The 16,182-nt window shown below is 69.0% G+C and overlaps 5 protein-coding genes across 5 annotated transcripts in view; 2 read left to right on the top strand and 3 right to left on the bottom strand.

Annotated features, from left to right (window-relative positions):
* Positions 1-938: 938 nt before the first annotated feature.
* Positions 939-1,895, bottom strand: CHLNCDRAFT_32258 (hypothetical protein). Its single transcript, XM_005845274.1, has 2 exons — positions 1,437-1,895; positions 939-1,123 (listed from the first exon to the last, which is right to left on the bottom strand). Exons 1-2 carry the CDS (start codon positions 1,670-1,672, stop codon positions 952-954), a joined length of 408 nt encoding a protein of 135 aa, XP_005845336.1. The 5' UTR covers positions 1,673-1,895; the 3' UTR covers positions 939-951.
* Positions 1,896-4,990: 3,095 nt separating this feature from the next.
* Positions 4,991-9,162, top strand: CHLNCDRAFT_58635 (hypothetical protein; the record flags this gene model as incomplete). The annotated part of the gene is made up of 13 exons (XM_005845409.1): positions 4,991-5,106; positions 5,219-5,476; positions 5,648-5,737; positions 5,967-6,110; positions 6,303-6,407; positions 6,622-6,729; positions 7,021-7,129; positions 7,353-7,483; positions 7,740-7,887; positions 8,064-8,238; positions 8,419-8,531; positions 8,688-8,765; positions 8,921-9,162. Exons 1-13 carry the CDS (start codon positions 5,080-5,082, stop codon positions 9,160-9,162), a joined length of 1,728 nt encoding a protein of 575 aa, XP_005845471.1. The 5' UTR covers positions 4,991-5,079.
* A 182-nt stretch (positions 9,163-9,344) lies between these two features.
* Positions 9,345-9,962, bottom strand: CHLNCDRAFT_137126 (hypothetical protein; the record flags this gene model as incomplete). The annotated part of the gene is made up of 2 exons (XM_005845273.1): positions 9,345-9,520; positions 9,695-9,962. The coding sequence occupies 2 exons, from the start codon at positions 9,960-9,962 to the stop codon at positions 9,345-9,347; spliced, it is 444 nt and encodes a 147-aa protein (XP_005845335.1).
* A 429-nt stretch (positions 9,963-10,391) lies between these two features.
* On the top strand, positions 10,392-13,267 carry CHLNCDRAFT_137125 (hypothetical protein; the record flags this gene model as incomplete). The annotated part of the gene is made up of 8 exons (XM_005845408.1): positions 10,392-10,520; positions 10,676-10,793; positions 10,953-11,215; positions 11,545-11,667; positions 12,021-12,172; positions 12,346-12,578; positions 12,897-12,995; positions 13,197-13,267. The coding sequence occupies 8 exons, from the start codon at positions 10,392-10,394 to the stop codon at positions 13,265-13,267; spliced, it is 1,188 nt and encodes a 395-aa protein (XP_005845470.1).
* Positions 13,268-13,627: 360 nt separating this feature from the next.
* The window catches only part of CHLNCDRAFT_58634 (hypothetical protein), a gene marked incomplete at its 3' end in the record, with an annotated part of 5,106 nt that continues 2,551 nt past the window's right edge, over positions 13,628-16,182 (bottom strand). Inside the window, exons 6-11 of the mRNA XM_005845272.1 lie at positions 15,511-15,887; positions 15,282-15,343; positions 15,003-15,087; positions 14,256-14,360; positions 14,010-14,092; positions 13,628-13,880 (exon numbers count right to left, since the gene is read on the bottom strand). Coding sequence (XP_005845334.1) covers positions 13,628-13,880; positions 14,010-14,092; positions 14,256-14,360; positions 15,003-15,087; positions 15,282-15,343; positions 15,511-15,887 — 965 coding nt within the window. The remainder of the gene's footprint in view (positions 13,881-14,009; positions 14,093-14,255; positions 14,361-15,002; positions 15,088-15,281; positions 15,344-15,510; positions 15,888-16,182) is intronic.

Raw genomic sequence — 16,182 nt, 5'->3', positions numbered from 1 at the left:
GCTGGAGTGGTGGAGGGTATGCATCAGGCCAGCAGGCTATCTAAGGCGCCACCCAGCCTGGCCAGCGAGCTGACCTTCAGCGGCACGGCGCAGCGAGGAGTGCCTGTGGTGTCTCTCAATGTGGCGATGGCGGCGCAGCCCGGCGGCGGCAAGGCAGCCGTGCGCTGCGGCTGCCGCGGCGCCTGCACCCGGAACTGCAGCTGCAAGAAGAATGGTGCGCGGTGTGGGCGGCACTGTGGCTGTATAACCGGTAAGGGTGGCAATTGCACGAACCATTGAAGAAGTGTGCCTTGTACGCTTTGCCGTCTCCGCTGGAAGGTGCTGCCGCCTGTGGCGGCTTCATATTTCCTGTTCATTTCTGTTGTTCGGTCTCTCTGTTCGTGTTGGTTGGCTTGTAAGAGTTGTATTTCTGACGCTAGAGAGGTGAGATGACAGCGGGAGCGTTGAAGCGTGCATGCCATCACGTGTGCAAGCAGCCCCGCTCCGCCCCGCTCAACCCTCAAACATGGCTCTATGGGGTCAGTTCACGTATGGGAGGGGAGCGCCGCGCGGGCTGCCAGGAGCGAGCGGGGGCGGGGGTTGCCCAATCGGGAGGGTGCCACATCAGGGGGCAACACATGCATGGGCTGCGGCATTAGTCCGAGTCAGAAGGGCCCTCAAGCGCCAGCCCCTTGCAGGCCGCGATCTGCGTCATCTACATGTTACAAACAGGGCTGCAGGCCAACGGGGGAGCCGCCAGGGGAGGCAGCAGCAGCGCCGGCGGTGTAGTCACAAGTGCCTCGTGGCCCGCCGCAGGCGGGAAGCCAGCCGCGCAGCCGCTGGGCGCCCGGGAGCGCCCTGCACTATCAACCACTGCTCGACTGGCAGGCATAAAGGCAGTGCAGGCCACGGCCGGCCCGGGGGCATCGCCGCAAGCCCTCGCCGGCCTCCCAACCCCGGCCCCGCCGCCGCTCAGGCGGGCGGCGGCGGCGGCCCCGCCTCCTCCTCATCCCCCTGCCCCAGCGTGGAGTCCACCAAGCGCCGCATCTCCTCCAAAATCTTCTGCTCCTTGCGCTTGTTCTCCTCAAAGTTGAACATGGCCAGGGCCGCCTTCTCCTCAGCCGTATATACCTGGTTCTCCTTCCTGCAGACACGGGGTGGGCAGGCAGACACAGGGCAGGCGGCGGCGGCGGTGGACGGAAGAAGGGCAGGGAGGCGTGGGAGGGTGGGCCAGGTGCGGGTGGGCGCCACCACTTCCGGCAGCCCTCGCACCCCCGCAGCCAGTCTCGCAGAGCAGGACGCGGCCGCCAGCAGCCAGCAGGCACGCGCGCAGCCTCCCCCGCTGCCCATCAGCCCACAGCAAGGGCAACCCAGGCGCGCTGCACCCCAGCATACGCAGCCAAGGCGGCCCCCTCACGCCGTCCCACGCCGGCGCAGCTTAGCTGAACGCCACCCACCTGATGCGCACGGCGTTCATGCGGGAGTGGCGGCTGCCGCTCATCACATAGCCGATCTGCTCAAACTTCTCAATCTGGTTGGAGTCCAGCCCCACCTCGCCTCGCCGCGGGATGCGCTTGCCCGCCTGCACGTACGCCGCCATGGCCTCGCCCTCGCCCGGCCGCAGGTGCGTGCCATAGTCGGCCTCGTACTGGCCGCCACCGGCGCCGGGCGGCGGCGCCGTGGGCCCCACCATCGCGCTCTCCTCCACCGCCTGAATCTTGGCGGCGGCCTCCACCGCCGCGGCCCGCCGCGCCTCCGCCACCCAATCAGAGAACAGCTGCGCCTCGCGGCGGTTGATGTCCGCCTCCACCTCATCCTCCTCGTGCGCCAGCGGCGGCGGCGCGCCGCCGTCGCCGCCGCCGTCGGCGGGCACGTTGCCGGCGGCCAGCGCGGCGAGCTCCGGGTCCAGCCCGTCTGCGGCCGCCGCCTTGGCCGCCGCCTTGGCCCGCGCGGCGTCCTGCTCGCGCTGCTGAGCGTGCTGCCGCCGCAGCTGCTCCTGGTGCTCCGCCTCCACCTCGGCGGCGTGCTCCCGCATCAGCCGCTCGCGCTCCTCGGGGGGCGGGGAGGGCGTGATGCGCCAGATGCACCGCACATTGCGCTCCATCATCTTCACGCGCTTCAGCCGCCGGCTGCGGAAAGCGGGCCGACGCGGGCAGGGCCGGAAGGCAGGCAGGCAAGCAGCTTGAGCAGGCAGCAGGCCGGCAGCATACGAGCGTAAGGCTCGCAGGCAGCAGGCCGGCAGGCACGCATACAAGGCAGGCAGCAGGCAGGCACGCAGGCCAGGCAGCAGCAGGCAGGCAGGTAAAGCAGCACACAGGCAGGCACGCAGGCACGCAGGCCAGGCAGGCAGGCACGCAGGCGGGTGGGGAAGGGCGGTGCCTCACAAGTCCTGGAAGTTCTCCGCCTTGATGTCGTCCTCGCTCACATCGCCGTCGCCCCCATGTCGCCCGCCACCACCTCCCCTGCAGGCAGCAGCTCGCACACAAGGGTCAGCAGCCACCCCCAGGCACTGCTAGCGTGCACCCGCTGCCCGCCGCCGCCGCCGCCGCTCACCCTCCCCAGCCTCGGAACTGTTGCGGCAGCTCCTGCGGCGGCTCTCTCCTGTCGTCTCGCCTCCAGCCGCCGCCGTTCTGCCTGGGCTCCTCTCGTGGGCGTTCGTAGTCGGGGCTGCGCCGCCTGTAGGGCTCGGGGGACCTGCTGCGTCTGCGTGGAGACCTGCTGCGGCGCCTGTAGGGCTCAGGGGACCTGCTGCGCCGTCTGGGTGGCGATCTGGAGCGCCTCCTGTAGTCTGGAGAGCGTGAGCGCGCCATCACGGGCGCAATGCGTGCTGCCGTGCCCTGTCCTATGCAGGATGGTGTGTTGGTCGAGAAGAGGGTGAAAAATGGAGTGCCCGCAACTCCAGGGCGGAAGTGAGGCCGCTGCTATGCCCGCCCATAGCGCGGCGCCAAGCAGGATGCCGAGGGCCCGTCTTGCTAGGGCCCTCTTTGTACTCAAAGAATGTATTAAACTTAAACTGGCCACGTCATTGCCAACCACCGGGGCAGGGCAGGGCAGGGCAGCTATCGAGAATGCATGCATGGTACATGGGAGCCGGGAGCTTCAGGCAAACAGGACACAAACAGAATTGTAAGCTATGCAGGCAACAAACAGTGGGTGTCATGATTCAAGACGAGTTGGTTCGTTTTTTGTGTGCATATGTGTGTATGGTGGCACTGGGTGGCGCGGGGAGACGAGACACGAGTCAACAGAGCGGCAGCTGGCAACGGGTGGGCTGCAAAGCAGCGATTTGATGGGGGGAAGCGGGGAAGGGGAAACAAGATTCTGCAAGTGCAAGTGCGCAACCAAGTAACGCTCAGGTGAAACGAGAAATGTGGGGAGGTGAGAAGAAGACAACAACGGGGTGCACTGCCATGCTCGACGCGCCTGCGCGGTTTCAAGAGCGCAGGCGTGCGCCGCTTGGCACGGCTGGGCGGCCACCGCCTGGAGCCCGGTCAGCCAGCCGACACGGCTGGTTCCACGACGAGCAGCAGGCGGGCGGAGCCGGCAGGGGCTCTACTTCTACTTGAAGCGCCGCATCATGAGGTGATCGGTCCAGGACTTCAGCTTCGCCACTATCTGGTCATCCTCCTCCCAGGAGCTCATCTGCCAGTCGCCCTTGTCGTCCGCCGCGTGCTGGCTGCGCCGGCTGTGCAGGTCGGCGGCCGCCATGTGCATGATCAGCTCCCGGAACTCGTCCTTGCTGATGGCACGGCGCTCCATGTCCACAGACTCAACAAACATCTCTGCGGCAGGCAGCGGGGTGGCAGGCGGAGCCAGGGTGGGCGGCTGGATGCGATTGGGGTTAAGGAGGCCGAGGATGCGCCGCAGCAGGGCGGGGTGCATGTGCATGTGCAGGGCAGGAGCAGGAAACAAACCGAGGATGCAGGCCTCGCCACCGTCCCCATCACCCGCACACCCCTGCCACCCCTGGCCAGGCCCCACCGCGCCGCGCCCGCACCCGCGCCGCACCTGCTTGCTCGTCGGTGATCTGCACCTGGCGCGAGCGCAGCGCCTCTGCCACCTCGTGCGCCGTCAGCGACCCGTTGCGGTCGCGGTCAAACTCGTCAAAGATGTGGCCCAGCGGGTCGCTGTACTGGCCAGAGGGGATGCGCTGCCGGGCCAGCAGCTGCAGGCGGGGCGGGCAAGAGGCGGGGCGTGGTGGGTTCCTGGGCCACTGGTCAGCGGCGCGGGCAGGGCGGGGAGGCAGCTGCGCAGCACTCTCTCTGCAGCTGGCTGCCGGGCTGTGCGCGCTCCGAAAGGCCTGGCTCACCCCGCCGGCAAACTCCTGCATGCCCTTGATGTGGGGCAGGTGGTGGGACTGCTCGACGGCGTGGAGGAAGGCAGCGTGTGCCACCTCCTTGTCTTCGTCGGGAGTGGGCACGCGGCTGGCGCGGACCTGAGTGATGCAAGGGGATACGCATTAGAAGGGCTAGTAACTAACCAAGTTGGACCGATGGGCAAAGGCTATCGTGCGCGTTTGAGCAGGTTTGAAGTGCCTGGCCGCCGATGGCGCCGCCGCACCTGCGCCGAGAACTGGGGGCCTCCCGGCATGACGGCGGCCACTAGAAACCTGCAGGCGGGTTGGCAAGAGCCACAAGCAGTGTTGGGGCGCTGCTCAAGAGGCTGCTTGGGAGCGGTCGCAAGGCGCCGCGAGGCCTCGTGACGGCCACCCTCCCTCTGCGCGCCGCACCTGCGTGCTCTGGCAGGTTGCCTTACGGTTGACGGGCTGCTACAGGGCCGTGAGGCCGCTAGGCTATGCTGCAGCATGGCAAAGTGTGCTAGGGCCTTGCAGGGGGGCTGGGCAGGGCTCAGACGTGCAACCAACCGGCAGGCTTGCAAGCAATTGGCAGCCGATACCCGAAAAGGCGCCCATGACGCGTTTGGAGGCCGCCTTTCTTGCCGGTCCTCTCGTTTGATGCCTGGCGGCCCAGCCAGCGCATCCCGAGCTCTTCCTTGATTTGCAATCCCTCTCACCAGTCCCTTGTCCCGTTTTGAACCACCAGCCCACGCATCAGACGCAGGAGTCCAAGCGCTGATCGGCTGCCGAGGCAATCAGGCAGGATGGCGACGGGGATGCCGTTTGGAATGGTGAGCGGGGCGGCAATTGGCGCTGGGCGGGGCGGAGCAGCAGGTTTCACGCCTGCCGCCGCTGCCGCCATCTGTGCCGCCGACGCCGCTCCGGCTCCCCCTCCCCCTGCAGCAACCGCAAATCATCCTGCTCAAGGAGGGCACCGACACGAGCCAGGGCAAGCCGCAGCTGATCAGCAACATCAACGCCTGCTACGCCGTGGCCGACGTGGTGCGCACCACCCTGGGCCCGCGCGGCATGGACAAGCTCATGCACACCGAGCGCTCCGTCACGGTCAGCAACGACGGCGCCACCATCATGAAAACCCTGGACATCGTGCACCCGGCAGCCAAGACCCTGGTGGACATCTCGCTGGCGCAGGATGCCGAGGTGGGCGGGCAGGCCACGCACGGCGGCGCCGGGCGGGTGGGCGGCACGTGGCGGTTGACGCCGCCAAACCCCGGCCGGTTCGCCGGTCTCGCTCGCCCTTGGTCCTGCCCCGCCACGTGCCACTGATCCTGGCTGCGGCGATGGGCCTCTTTGCGGCTGGCCGGTGTGCAGGTGGGGGACGGCACCACTACCGTGGTGCTGCTGGCGGCAGAGTTCCTCAAGGAGTGCAAGGCGTTTGTGGAGGAGGGGGTGCACCCGCAGGTGGGCTGGCCTGGCCGGCCTGGCTGCAGTGCCACCCTGCTGGGCAGGGGTGTATTCGCAGAGCGGAGCTGCAGTGTGATGGAGGACTCAAACCATCGCGCGACCTGTTTGGGGCATGCTGGCGAGCTGCACACGCTGCTCTTCATCGCGGCAGCGAGCACAGTGGCCCGGCGCAGCCCGCATTAACCCGCTGAGCCCCGTGCCCCGCGCCGCCGTGCGCCCCCTGCAGGGCATCATCCGCAGCTACCGCCAGGCGGCGCAGCTGGCTGTGGACCAGGTGAAGAAGCTGGCGGTGGACATTGGCGGCAAGGGCGCGGCGGAGCGGCGCGAGATGCTGCAGAAGTGCGCGCAGACGTCGCTCAACAGCAAGCTGGTGAGCTGGGCGGCGCGGCGCTGGCGGGGCTGCCCCGGGGGTGCAGGCAGCAAACGGCTATACAGCTGGTCCGGGTGATGCGGATGTGTTTGTGTGTGAGAGTGGTGGCTGGGGCTTCACCTGGCTTTGCCCGCGAATGCCCACCCTGAGTGGAACCCACTCTCTGCCTCCCCCCCGCCGCCTGGCCCGCAGGTCAGCGGCGAGCGCGACTTCTTTGCGCAGGTGGTTGTGGATGCGGTGAGCAAGCTGGACCCGGAGACGCTCGACCTGCGCATGCTAGGCATCAAGAAAGTGCAGGTGGTGGGGGGGCGGCGTGGGGCGGTGGGGTGGTGGGGGCGGCAGTGGCAGTCCGGGAATGGCGGCCCAGCGAGTCAGAGTGCGTGTGCGTGTGTGTGTGCGTGTGTGTGTCCCCTGGCCTGCCCTGCGCCTCTGCGCTGCTTGCCTGCCTGCCTGGCCCACCCGCTGCCTGCCGTGCCTGCCTGCGCGCCCGCCTCCTTTCCTGCCTGGCCAGGGCGGCGGCCTGCGCGACTCCTTCCTGGTGGACGGCGTGGCGTTCAAGAAGACCTTCAGCTACGCCGGGTTTGAGATGCAGCCCAAGAAATTCGAAGGTGGTGGCGGGGTTCCGGCCATGCCTGCGGGAGGGCCTGGGCTGGGCTGCGCGGGGGCCACACCGGCCAAATGGTCTGCCGCAATGTCCGTCCACAAATTTGCGCCAAGCATCTGCCTCCCTCCCTCCCTGCCTACCTACCTACCAACCCGCTCCCTTCCTGATCCTTGCCTTGACCACTCGCCCTGCCTCCCTACCAACCCGCTCCATCCCTCCTCTGTGCCCGCTCACTCACCCTGCCTGCCTGCCTGCCTGCCTGCCCGCCTGCCTGCCCTCCCTCCCCCGCCCGCCCCCCGCCCGCAGAACCCTAAGATCCTGCTGCTCAACATCGAGCTGGAGCTGAAGAGCGAGAAGGAGAACGCCGAGGTGCGGCTGGACGACCCCTCCCAGTACCAGTCCATCGTGGACGCAGGTGGGCGGGCGGGTGGGCGGGTGGGGGAGCAGCGCGCGCGCTGCGGGGGCGGCGGTTGGCTTTATGCTGCTGCACCTCCTGCCCTCTCCTCCTCTGCCGCGACACAGCCGCATGCACACCGCCCAACTGCCCAACAGCTCAGCTCGGCCGTGCTCCCTCCCTCCGACTCTCCCCTCCCTTGACCTTCCCTCGCCTCCCCCCCACCACCGCTCGCCCCCTCCAGAGTGGAACATCATCTACGATAAGCTGGCCAAGTGCGCCGACAGCGGGGCGCGGGTGGTACTGTCGCGGTACGCCATCGGTGACCTGGCCACCCAGTACTTTGCGGACCGAGACATCTTCTGTGCAGGGCGGGTGAGCGCGCTGGGGGCTGGCCTGCAGGGGTGGCAGCCGCGGCGCCATGGTGGTGGGGCACGTGCGTGGGAGGCCTGCTTTCGGATGTGCAGGGCTGGCTGGCTTGCAGGGCAGCGCGATGCCCCCTGGGCTGCCCGCTGCACGCCTCTGTGTGGCGTGCAGTGCTGGCGGTCCCGGCCGCCCATGCTTGCTGCCACGATCCCCGCCCGTCGCATGTGTGCCACTCCTCTGTCCCCTGGCCGGCTGTCGGTGGTAGGTGGCTGAGGAAGACCTGCAGCGCGTGGCGTCAGCCACCGGCGCCCAGGTGCAGACCACAGTGAACAACCTGAGCCCCAAGGCGCTGGGCACGTGCGCGGTGTTTGAGGAGCGGCAAGTGGGGGCGGAGCGGTACAACATGGTCACGGGTGCGGTACCGCCTGCCGCGCCCGCCGCCGGCTCACCCGCCCTCCATGCGTGCGGCTCGGGCCCAGCCACCGGCGGCGTTCCTGCGCTGGCGGTAGCCCTGCCATGCGTCCGTGGGCCTGCCCCGCTGGAGGCCTCAACCCTCCCGGCCGCCCCCACCCTCGCTCCCTGCCCGCAGGCTGCCCCTCCGCGCACACCGCCACGCTGGTGCTGCGCGGCGGCTCCGACCAGTTCCTGGACGAGGCCGACCGCTCGCTGCACGACGCCATCATGATTGTGCGGCGCGCGCTCAAGAGCCCGCAGGTGGTGCCGGGCGGCGGCGCGATCGACATGGAGCTGTCTCAGTACCTCAGGTGGGCGGCTGTGTGTGGAGTGTGGGGTGTGGGGGAGGTGGAGGTAGGGGACGGGGTGGGAAGACATGTGTGTGTGTGTGTGTGTGTGTGTGTGTGTGTGTGTGTTGGTGATGGTTGTGTGGTGTGGCAGTGGTACTGACCGCTGCTTGCTCCCGTGCCGCTGCCGCTGTGTGGTTGCAGGGACCACGCGCGCAGCATCCCCGGCAAGAGCCAGCTCTTCATCAACTCCTTTGCCCGTGCGCTGGAGGTCATCCCGCGCCAGCTGGCAGACAACAGCGGCTTTGACGCCACGGGTGGGCGCGCCGGGCTGGGCTGGGCTGGGCTGGGCTGGGCAGGGCTGGGCTAGGCTACCGGGGCTTGGGTGGCGATGGAGGAGGAGGACAAGCAGCATGGCCGCTGGGTGGGCCAGCCACTCGGGTGCCGACCCATTCACTCATGTTTCACTGCAGATGTGCTCAACATGCTGCGGCAGAAGCATGCGGCCAAGGACGGCAGCGGGCGCAACATCGGCATCGACGTCAACACAGGTGTGGAGGCAGGGGTCAAGCATGGCTGCCGCGCCCGCGCCTCGTGCGCGTCTGTCTGCCCCTGCCCATGCGCTGGGCCAGCTGCATGGTGCTGCCGCGATGGCACGCCTGACCGTGTCCCTCCCTGCCCGGCGCTCCCCCCCACCGTACCACAGGCGGCGTGGTGGACACGTATGCGGCATTTGTGTGGGAGCCCGCCGTGGTCAAGATCAACGCCATTACAGCTGCAGCAGAGGCAGCCTGCCTGGTGCTGTCGGTGGATGAGACGGTCCGCAACCCACGGTCCGAGGGCGGCGACATGAGCGGCGGCGGCATGGGGCCCATGCCCGGCCGCGGAGGCATGGGCGGCCGCGGAGGCATGGGCGGCCGCGGGCGTGGCCGCGGCATGCGGCGATGAGCGCGGCGGCAGCGGACATACGTTTGCGCCGCGCCTGTCTTCCTGCTCTCTGCTCTGAACTCTCTCTGCCTTGCTTCTCACCCTCCGCTGCAACATTCCTTTGAGCATTACAAATTGATGCCCTTGGTAACCACGACACACAGCACGAAAGCAGGAACAGCGCAGCGGGAGCAGGGAATTGCTCATGCTGAGAGCTTGTGCCGGCCCTTGATCAGGCGGCGGCGCAGCACGCGGCGGCCGTTCTTGGTGCTCATGCGCTCCAGGAAGCCGTGTCGCCGCTTGCGGATGATGAGGCTGGGCTGGAAGGTGCGCTTGGTGTTGCACAGCCATGGCAGCGCGCCGCTGCCGCTTGTGGGGTCTGCAGCCCAGGGTGGTGCACAGACATGTGAGCAATCGCTGCGCCTTGCACCGAGGGAAGTGCAGTACACAGGGGCTGGCACAAGCATGCGGGGCTGAGCGGCGCAGCAAATGCATCCTGCCACGGGACAGCAGTTGCACACAGGCATGGCAGCGGCAGCGCGGCTTCGCTCACCCTCGACCTGCCGCATGGCTTCTCCAAGCTCCGGCAGCAGCGCTGGCGTGGGCTGCTGCTGCAGGTTGAGCAGCGCCTGCGCTATGGACGGCAGCAGCGCGTGCCCACCCAGCACCGCTGGCGGCAGCGGCAGCTGCTGCAGCGTGGCAACTGCTGCTGTTCCCGCGGGCAGCTGTGGCGGCTGCAGCAAGCTATCTAGGCTGACTTGCTGGCTGAACAGGCAGCTGAGGGCGTCGGTGTGAGAGCTGAACATGCAGCGCAGCGACATGGAGGTGGCTGGCAGGCCTGCGGGTGGCTGAGAGGCCAGCAGGCGGCTAGCTTGGCGCAGGGAGGACAGCATCTGGCTGCGATGGGACTGGCCACAACTGCAGAGGTGGGGTTCAGGGATCGCCTCTGCACCGTTTTCAATTGATCAAACACGGCACAGGGGCTGGAAGGTGCGGGTTGTCTTCCAAAGGTTTGTGTTTGTACCCCCAGCAGGACGACCATAGCCAGAATATCATCGCGCTGTAGGCGCACGGAAACCGCCCACATTTTGTCTGCCGGCTTACCTGGGTGCTACCAGCAGCTGTTTCACAGCTGCCCGGCCCCGCACAGCTCCCCCCGCATTCACAGGGTTGCCCCTGTGCAGGTGGCGCTCGTCCCCACTGCCCCTTCCCTCCGCCCCGGAACTCAGCAGAGCCTTAGGGCTGACATTATGGCGGCCCAGATGCAGAGCATCGCCTCGACCAGCGCCCGTGGCGTGGTGGCGCCCCGCAGGCGTGCCCAGCTGCGCGTGAGCGCTGTGGCAGAGTTGGAGCGTTTGGCGACCCAGAGCGCCTCGAGGGTGCGTCGGGGGAGGCGGATTGGGCCGCTGGCGGCACGGTGGCTCCGGCAGCAGCCGGTGGACTGGCGGCAGCGGGCTGACTGGCGGCAGAGTATGAAAGTGGTGCCTGCATCCATCTTCTACCATCAACCTACTTCCCTGCCTTGCCCCTGCAGCGTGGCGTCCCCGAGGGCACCCCCGTTGTGCCGGTGCGCGACCTGCCCTCCCGCCCCCGCCGCAACCGCAAGAGCGAGACTGTGCGCCGTGCCTTCTCGGAAACCTTCCTGCACCCAGGTCTGTGCGCGTGTGCATGCGGCAGCCTGCGAGTGCTCCCGCTTCATAATCTGGCTGGCAGGCAGGGCGGCGAAACAAGCAAACCATGCATCACGGCACGCGCGGCCGCCAGGCAGGCTCCTCACCCCGCCCCGCCCCGCCTCGCCCCGCGCCCCGCAGCCAACTTCATCCTCCCCGTCTTTGTGCACGACGGCGACAAGAACATCCCCATCGATTCCATGCCCGGCGTGGCGCGCCTGGGCTGGCAGCACGGCCTGGTGGACGCGGTGGCCGAGGCGCGGTCGGTGGGCGTCAACCAGGTCGTCATCTTCCCCAAGACGCCCGAGGAGCTCAAGACGCCCACCGCGGAGGAGGCCTTCAACCCCAACGGCCTCGCCCAGCGCACCATCTCCCTCCTCAAGGACAAGTTCCCAGACCTGGAGGTGAGCCGGCGGGGCGGCGGCGCGGCGAGGAGGCGTGTGGTGGCGGGGTGGCGAGGAGGCGTGTGGCAGCGGGCAGGCGGGCAGGCGGATCGGCTGGCTGGCTGGCTGGTTGGATTGTGGGGCAGCGCAACAGCGTCCGAAGGCTGGGCCAGGCTGGCGTGTGTGGGACAGCTCCGCCCCGCAGCCGCGGCCCTGGCTCCCCTCCCGCGGGCACGCCTTCGCCAACCGGCCCGCTGCTGCCGCGCGGCCGCCAAAGCGGCGCGCCTCCCGCCCCACGCGCCCCATCCTTGTACCGCCCGTACCGCCTGTACCGCCCGTACCGCCCGCAGGTGTACACCGACGTGGCCCTGGACCCCTACAACTCCGACGGCCATGACGGCATTGTCAGCGACGCAGGTGTCATCCTGAACGACGAAACGATCGAGTACCTGTGCCGCCAGGCGGTGTCGCAGGTGGGGCGCGCGCGCTGGGGGCTGAGTTGGGGGGCTGTGCTGGGGAGCTGCGGCAGTGAGGGATCCGTGTGGTGTGTGGTGTGTGGTGTATGTGCGGGGCCCCACTGGTGATTGAGGGAGGGCAGGGGGCTCAGAGCGGGCGCGGGCAGGGTCAGGGGCCCTGGTTTGGCCTCAGGCAGCCGCTCGGTGCGGCCCGCTCCGGCTCCCAGCGCGGCTCGGCTCCGCGCCGCCTCCCCCACCCGCTGCTCCCGCTCCCCTGCGCCCCGCTCCACTCCCCACGCTCCCACTCCACCCCCCACCCACCCACACTTGCCCCCCCCCCCACACACACACACACGCACCCACGCCTGCAGGCGCGCGCGGGCGCCGACTGCGTGAGCCCCTCCGACATGATGGACGGCCGGGTGGCGGCCATCCGCGGCGCGCTGGACGCCGAGGACTTCACCGACGTCTCCATCATGGCCTACACGGCCAAGTACGCCTCGGCCTTCTACGGCCCCTTCCGGTGAGCGGCTGGGGGGTGGGGCTGAGGCAGTGGGGGCGGTGGGGGCGGTGGTGGTGAGAGAGTCGTGTGTGAGAGAGCGGCGGGGGAAGCTGCTGGCCGCAGCACGCCCCGCGCCCCGCCCGACCTGGCCCAGCCCACGTGCCGCCGCCCTTGCCTGCCCTCCCCTTAATCAGGGACGCGCTGGCGTCGGCGCCCAAGCCGTGCGCCGCGCACCGGCGCATCCCGCCCAACAAGAAGACGTACCAGCAGGACCCGGCCAACTTCCGGGAGGCGCTGCGCGAGGCGCTCCTGGATGAGGCGGAGGGCGCCGACATCATGATGGTCAAGCCGGGCCTGCCCTACCTCGACGTCATCCGCCTGCTGCGCGACAACTCCGCGCTGCCCATCGCCGCCTACCACGTGTCGGGTGGGTGGGGGGGGCTGGCTGGCTGGCTGGGGAGGCTGGGTGGCTGCGCATGGCATGGCATGGCTGGGAGGCTGGGTGGGTGGGGGGCCGTGGTGCCTGCGCATGGCATGGCATGGTTGGGAGGCTGGGTGGGTGGGGGGCCGTGGTGCCTGCGCATGGCATGGCTGGGAGGCTGGGTGGGTGGGGTAAAGGCGGGGGTGCGGGTTGCCCGGGAGCTTGGGGCGTCCCCGATTGCAGCAGGGGGGCGTCCGCGTTCGCGGCTGTGTGCTGGCGGGCGCGCGGCGCTCAATGCGTGCCGCCGCCCCTGCCGGCACGCAGGCGAGTACGCCATGCTCAAGGCGGCCGCGGAGCGCGGCTGGCTGAACGAGAAGGATGCGGTGCTGGAGGCGCTGCTGTGCCTCAAGCGCGCGGGGTCGGGTGGGTGGCGCCTGCCGGCGGCGGGGCTGGTCCCTTGCTGGCGTGCGGCTGATTGCAGCATGGCGGGAAGGTGGGCAGCGCAGCTTCAATTGCGGGGGGCATCGGGCAGCCTTGCACCCGCCGTGCCCTCATGCCTGCCTGCCCTCCGACACCCTGCTCCCTGCTTGCTCCCCGCCTGCCCTCCCCCACACACCCACGCAGACCTCATACTGTCGTACTATGCTACTGAGGCGGCCAAGTGGATGGCGGACGACAAGCCCAGCTGGCGGTGAGCTGGCAGCGGCTGGCGCGGCGCCTGGCGGCGGCATCCGTGGGCCCTGTCGCCAGTAGATGCAGCTTTCACCGGCCCGCCTCCCAAATGCGGCAGCCAGAGCCTCACCCTTTCCCTTGCGCCCGGCACTCCATTTCATGTTTCGCTCCGCTTTTCCCTGTTCCGCCCCATTCACTGCCCATTCACTGCCGCTGCGCCTAGTGTAACAGCGGCACCAATCACAATGGCTGTGTCAGATTCCAACTCTTCTGCCCAATGCATGACTGAAAGAGGTGAAGGACAGGTTCTTACAACAATCCCAACTAGGCTGCAGCAAAGCTGCAGTGTGCATGGCAGCGAATGGAGCTACGGCAAGGCGCCGCTACGCCTCTGTGCGCGCGCCCGTGCGTCGTGGGGACAGAGCTTTGGCTGCTGCCGCCGCGGCCGCGGCAGCCGCCGCCACCTCCTCCGCTTCTGACGCCAACGTCGCCCTGGCGCGGCCCGCCGCCGGCGACCCCGGGCCGCTGCCGTCAAAGGAGAGCTTGGCCAGGGCCCGCGCCTCATCGCGATCCTTGAGCAGCTCATCCCGCAGTTTCAGCAGCTCATCCCGCTCCTTTAACGCCCCATCGCGCTCCCTGCAGGAACCGCGCCGGGGAGGCGAGAGCAGGCAAGGATCAGGAGGTGTAGGGGCACTTGAGTTGGGAGGTTGATGAGGGCAGGTTAGCGGCGCGGTGCGGGAGCCCACACGGGTGGGCCCGCCTCACTTGGCCATCGCCTTGATCTTGGCCCCGGCATTGTTCAGCAGCCGCGTGTTGCCCTGCCGCATGCTGTCACCCTCCGCCGCAGCCTGCACGGCAGGCGCGCGGCAGGCCCAGCAGGCGCCAGATGAGATGCTGCGCGTTGCACAGCGGCAGGCCAGGCCATCCATCCATCAAGCACAACGTGTGGCTCAGGCACTCATGGTGTGAAGGGCGGTGGCCGCCCTGCCACCCCCCGCTTGCCTTGGACACCGCCTCCTGCGCCTCGGCCAGCCGCTGCTTCGTGTGCTCCAGCTCGGCAGCCAGCCGCTCCTTGTCCGCAGCCGCCGCCGCCGCCTGCTCCCCGTGGTGCTCCGTCTGCAAGCAGCAGGCCAGCGCAGCGGCGCACATAGGGTGCTGTTACTATAGGGTGCTGTCACGATCGACCAGACCAACAGAACACAGCCGCCGAAGCTTTCAGGCACGGACAAGCCAAGGGTGGTGGGCGTGTTGGCTCTCCGAACAGCCGTGGTGCTCCGTCTGCAAGCAGCAGGCCAGCGCAGCGGCGCACATAGGGTGCTGTTACTATAGGGTGCTGTCACGATCGACCAGACCAACAGAACGCAGCCGCCGAAGCTTTCAGGCACGGACAAGCCAAGGGTGGTGGGCGTGTTGGCTCTCCGAACAGCCAGGTGGCGATGGGGGTCGCGTGCATGGCTAAGTGGCAAGGCCTTGGTGCCAGGGATGCGCGTGCAGTGCGGTGCGGCTGCTGTCGCAGCTGCCGGGCCGCGCCAGCCGGCAGGGGAAGGTGCGCGCGGCGGCGCCTGCACGCCGACGGACCCGGGCAGTGCTGGCCCAAGCAATGCAGAAGGCAGTGGACACTTGCACATGGCTGCCGCTTAACCGGCACCCTTCCTGCACATCGACACCCCAGCTTGCCTGCGCACGAGCTTCCTGCAGCTGCTGCCGCAGCGCCGCCGCCACCATGACCAGGTGCTGCGCCTCCCCCTCCTCCCCCACCTGCCTCGCCTCCTGCTGCCGCCGCTGCGCCTCTGCCGTCCGTTGGCTCTCCTGCAGCTGCCCCTCCAAATCTTTGTGCTCGGCGCTGCAGGGAGAGAGCGAGGGGCGGAGGCAGGCACGCACGGCAGAGGCAGGCCAGCGCTCAGCACACTAGTTGTCCCGACCAGTGGGCGGCCTCCAGGCAGGGCCTGCAGCTCTCTGAGCAGGCCAGTCTTCACACCCAGCAGATGCCCTCTGGCTGGCAACCCCGGCAGCAGGGCGCGCAGGCGCAGGCCTCACCTCAGCTTCTGGAAGCTGGTGCGCAGCTCTGCCAGCTCAGCACGCGCGCCATCCAGCTGCGCCTGCAGGGCGGCCACCGCACAGGGCAGCCAGGTGTCAGGCGGCCCGTCAACCCCACACACCCCTCGCTCCGCGGCAGGCAGGCTGCCCACCAGCACAGCCCGCCACGTGCACGCAGAAAGAAAAAAAGCAGCGTCGTACGCAGGCAGGCAAGACCATGCCCACTCACCTGCGCAGCCTCCGGCTCCGCCTGCAACGCGTGCACGCCGTCCAGCTGCTGCCGCAGCGCGGCCAGCTCGCGCGCCTGGCCCTCCCGCTCCCCCGCCAGCTTCCCGCCGGCTTTGGCCAGCCCGCCCCGCTCCCGCTGCAGCGCGCCCAGCTGCCCCCGCACCGCCCCCAGGTCGGCGGCCAGCTGGCACAGCTGGCCGTCCTGCTCGTACCGTGCTGCCGCCAGCTCAGCTTGCAGCGCCGCCACCTCCTCGGCCTGCGCCGCCAGGGTGTGGTCGCGGTCCTGGCGCAGCAGGCCCAGCGTTTCTGCGGTCAGCCGCGCCTCCTGATACGCCGCCGCCAGCTGCTGCTCAAGCGACGCCTTGTGGGCTTGCATCTCTGCAGCGGGCGGCGGTGGCGGCGGCGGCGAACGATGCAGTATGATTGGGCGGGGCAGGCAGGTGAAGCAGGGCAGGGAGAGGCTGGGTGGAGGCGAGGCAAGCGGCAGCAGGAGCTGGGGCGTTGCACGGGAGGCAGGCGGCCAGCTGCAGCGCCTGCGTGCCGCAGCCCGGCCCCACCCCACCTTGCATGCTTTCCTCCAGCTGCTCCACCTGCTGCTGCACGCTGGCCGCCTCCTCGCCGGCGACGCCCAGCGCCTGCCTCGCCTCCTGCGCCTCCGCCCTGGCAGCCGCCA

The sequence above is a fragment of the Chlorella variabilis genome (genome assembly GCF_000147415.1).
Source record: "Chlorella variabilis unplaced genomic scaffold CHLNCscaffold_18, whole genome shotgun sequence".
Classification (NCBI taxonomy): Eukaryota; Viridiplantae; Chlorophyta; class Trebouxiophyceae; order Chlorellales; family Chlorellaceae; genus Chlorella; species Chlorella variabilis.
This window is presented reverse-complemented; position numbering and strand designations above follow the sequence as displayed.

What these genes read in the sequence shown, in the direction of transcription:
- CHLNCDRAFT_32258 (XM_005845274.1), bottom strand. Translation starts at nt 1,672, where the DNA reads ATGGTGGGGCCCACGGCGCCGCCGCCCGGCGCCGGTGGCGGCCAGTAC. An exon ending in ATGAACGCCGTGCGCATCAG is followed by an intron (nt 1,124 to 1,436) that starts GTGGGTGGCGTT and finishes CCGTGTCTGCAG; the next exon opens with GAAGGAGAACCAGGTATATA.